The sequence below is a fragment of the Gossypium arboreum genome, chromosome 13, assembly GCF_025698485.1.
Source record: "Gossypium arboreum isolate Shixiya-1 chromosome 13, ASM2569848v2, whole genome shotgun sequence".
NCBI lineage: Eukaryota > Viridiplantae > Streptophyta > Magnoliopsida > Malvales > Malvaceae > Gossypium > Gossypium arboreum.
In genome coordinates, this window is record NC_069082.1 from 97,259,448 (window position 1) to 97,263,457 (window position 4,010).

At 31.3% G+C, this 4,010-nt stretch overlaps 1 protein-coding gene across 1 annotated transcript; it reads left to right on the top strand.

Moving 5' to 3' along the window:
• Window positions 1-752: 752 nt before the first annotated feature.
• Window positions 753-1,580, top strand: LOC108469459 (ethylene-responsive transcription factor ERF020-like). The gene has a single exon (XM_017770339.2). The coding sequence runs from the start codon at window positions 790-792 to the stop codon at window positions 1,261-1,263; it is 474 nt and encodes a 157-aa protein (XP_017625828.1). The 5' UTR covers window positions 753-789; the 3' UTR covers window positions 1,264-1,580.
• The last annotated feature ends 2,430 nt before the right edge of the window (window positions 1,581-4,010 follow it).

The following is a 4,010-nucleotide window of genomic DNA, read 5'->3' on the forward strand; positions in this document are numbered from 1 at the left end:
AATTTTTAATCTACTTTTTAAATGTTTTTTTTGGGTTGAAATAATTCGATTATTTTAAATATTGATTGAACTTTTAATTTTCTATTCAATTAGTCGGGTCTTGCCAAGTTCTCGTAATATTGAAATAATTTATATATTTTTATTTAAGCTTTTAGCTATGTTGATGTTATTTTAATTTATATGGAGCAATAGTTAAAGCTTTTAGACATTCGTTTCACGTAAGTTTAAATTGTGTTATTTTCATCTTTTATCCCCAATTTTGTATATAAAGAATTGAGTTAATTTTTTAAAAAATTAACTAAAATATTTTATATATAAAATATATTATATTAATATAAAAATGGTTTTATCTTTTATATTTCTATATAAAATCAATAAAATTTTATTAAAACCTAACATACAATAAATTTTAAAATTTTAACTTTATCAATTTCATTAAATAATTATATATTTATTATAATATTTTTCACCATGCATAATCTAACAATAATAAAAACAACACCACACCGAATTGACAAAGGCTTTGTAATTAATTATCCGCTCCAACTTGATGATTATGGAAATACAAAGGCACGTCCGGTTTGACCTTAAAAGTTATTTGACCCTCTCTCTCTTCAAGCTTCATGGTCTACCCTAATAGATATTTTATTTAGTTTAACACATTTGTTTTTAAAATGCCATTTGACTTCCATTTTCAATTTCTCAACCTATATAAGGTGTTAGTTCCATCCCCTTTCCTCACTCCTGTCTCATTCCCTTGCCTGTTTTCTCAAACTTTAATCCTTCAAGATGAGTGGCTTTGCAGCAGAAGAAAGGAGCAGCGGTGAAACGAAATACAAAGGAGTGCGTCGTCGAAGATGGGGCAAATGGGTGTCCGAAATCCGAGTCCCAGGCAGCCAAGAACGTCTTTGGTTAGGCTCTTATTCAACCCCGGAAGCTGCTGCAATCGCCCATGACCTTGCTTTCTATTGCCTGCGTAGACCATCTTCCTTGACTGCTCTGAACTTTCCCTCCATGTTACCTCCTTATGTCAGTCCAAACATGTCCCCCAAGTCTATCCAGAGAGCAGCATCGGATGCTGGCATGGCTGTGGATGCCGCACACATGATCCGCCAAGAAACCAGGGCAACTGGAAACGTTATGAGTGTGGATATGGGCGTGGAGACTGAGCCCTGGGACAACGAACACCGTAGCAGTTGCGGTTCCTGGGAAAAACAAGGGGAGCCTTTGAGCATTTCTGTTGATGATTATCTCTACTTTTGAAACATCTCCATATTCCATCTGCCATTGTCTTACATGCAAGATAATTTTGTATATACAAACTATAAAGTACCATGATTAGGGTGGGGTTTGCACTGCAATTTCTTGTATTGCGATTACAGTTGTATCAAAACTCAAATTTTATTAGAAAGACATTCAAATCCCTTCTCTTACTCCAAAGCCAAATCCACCTTGATTACTGCACTTGTATCTGTAGTTGAGTTATATAGTCAATATCAATTCATAAGTATTAGGTTTGATTGTATGATTTGGTTAAACAGTGTGAAACCTTTGGAATTCAAATCCTTTTCATGAGATCACTTTCAGCAATTTTTGACTAAAAATTTTAGCGGACTTCGGAAATTTAGTAGCATCCCATTCCGCCGACATTTATATATTTATGAGTTGGAGGGTTTTTTAAAATATTTATTAGAGTGAATTAAATAATTAATCTTTTACAATAATAAGTAAATATTGACCATAAATTTTAAAATTCCTCTTTAACTAAAGTGAGGATGAAATCCTCAATTATTAATTAAAGTAGAAGAGATCTTTACTATTTTATCTAACTCTCATTAATTTTTATATCTAAAGTTCTAAGCATCATGAATTATTTTAAAATAGCATTGAATTTTTAAAATAATTTAGAATAAAAGTTTAAGATTTTAAATTACTTTTCTAAAAGTTATTAGATGTATATCAATTGAGTATTTATATTATAAGGAGACCAAAGTAATTTAGTTCCAAAGGAGAAAACGCAAGGCAAATTAAGGGGGAAAAAGGTGAATTTTGTCAAAATCCAAACAAAGTGAAAAGGTGCTAAAAAAGTTGGCAAGTTAGACCCACTTAAGTTTTACCGATCAATAACCAGAAGTGTTGAAAGTCAAAAGTAATCCAAACCCAACAAACCAATGAAACGGCAAACTTAAGAATAAATAAATACCTGAAGCAAATACAATTGGCAAGTAAACCTGAAATTTTGAACAGCTGACTTGTAAACTCATAACTAAATACTTTTAGGGGTCAAAAACTGGTTTTCAGTTTTACAATTGTGGTTTCAAAACTTAAATTAAGAAATGTTTTGAAAACAAAAATAGATTTTAATTTCTCTAAAATATTAATTATTTAATTATATGTTTCTTCTCTCCGGTTTTGGGCTCCGAATTTAGAATTTAGATTTTTAGGATTTTTTTTTTCCGTGATAGAACTAAAGAAATTAATATAATAATTATAATTAATATTTAATTATGTTTAATTAAATTTGTTAATATTTATAAATAAGTCTGCCTTATGTGTATGTGCACAAGATTTATACATTGTCTGTTCATAAAATATTCTATACTTTTTATTCATTAAAAACTCTTTCTCTATATGTGTAAACTATTTAACAAATCAGCAGCACAAATTAAAAGGCAAGAAATTAAGTTTTGAAAGATGCATCTACTACAATTATGAGACCAATAGGAAGTTCTTCTTGCACCATGAGCTTATAAGAATTATGTAACACCTCTTGCTCAACCCTATCACTAAGTCCGAGCTATAAGATGATACATTAGTTTCTAGAGCAATTACAACAAATTTCAAAACATTTCAATCAATGCAACATGCTTACTTGTATAAAACACATTTCAATATGATGTAAAATCTCTCTGGTCTTATACAAGCTTACAAAAGCTCTTTGACTAATTTGACGATTAAGGACATCAGTTAGTGAGCTATGTCACGACTTCAAGAAGTTTGACGTACAACGTCACTCACTATCGTTTATGTCGCGACGTTAGGGACTTGAGGTCATGATGTTGCCCTTGCTTTAACAAAAACTACTTTTGTACATCTTACATGTTTTCAATCAAACACCCACATACTTCCATAACATCTTTCCGCAAACAAAACAACCTCATTCACTACAAGAAAATAGACTTTTAGCGGCGCTTTTAGCGGCGTTTGAATAGAAAACGCCACTAAAATTTGAATAAATCGAGTATTAGCGGCGTTTTTGGAAAAACGCCGCAATAGATCGAGAATTAGTGGCGTTTTTAAGAAAGCGCCGCTATAGGTCGACCTATAGCGGCGTTTTTATAAAAACGCCACTAAAAGATTAAGCCGAACAGCGTGAACTTCAGTGGCAATAGCGGCGCTTTATCAAAAACGCCGCTATAAGTTTGAGTATTAGCGGCATTTTTCAGAAAGCGCCGCTATAGGTCAACCTATAGCGATGTGTTTATACAAACGCCGCTAAAAGATTAAGTCGAACGGCGTCGTTTATTTTGAGCTTCAGTGGCAATAGCGGCGCTTCCTCAAAAACGTTGCTATAGATTCAATATTAGCAGCGCTTTTTAAAAAATGCCGCTATGGATTTGAGTTTTAGTGGCGCTTTTCAAAAAACGCAGCAATAGATTTGAGTTTTAGCGTCGCTTTTTGGAAAAACGCCATTATAGATCTAAACTATTTTAAGATTTATAGATTATGGATTTAAGTGTTGGTTTAGGGTTGATGGTTTATTTTTTATGATTTAGGGTTTTAGAGATTGTAGTTAAGGGTTTAAGGTTTAGATTAATTAGTATTTTTAATTTATATATTAAATAATCTATTATATAGTTGTAAAAGAGATAATATTAAATTTAATATATTAAAATATAACAAATTATTTATTGAAAAATAAATAAAAAAGTAGCAAATTGATATGGATAGGTAACTATCTATTTTGGATAGGACCAAATTATAACAAATTAAATAAGGTCTTATTTTTA

What these genes read in the sequence shown, in the direction of transcription:
- LOC108469459 (XM_017770339.2), top strand. Translation starts at nt 790, where the DNA reads ATGAGTGGCTTTGCAGCAGAAGAAAGGAGCAGCGGTGAAACGAAATAC.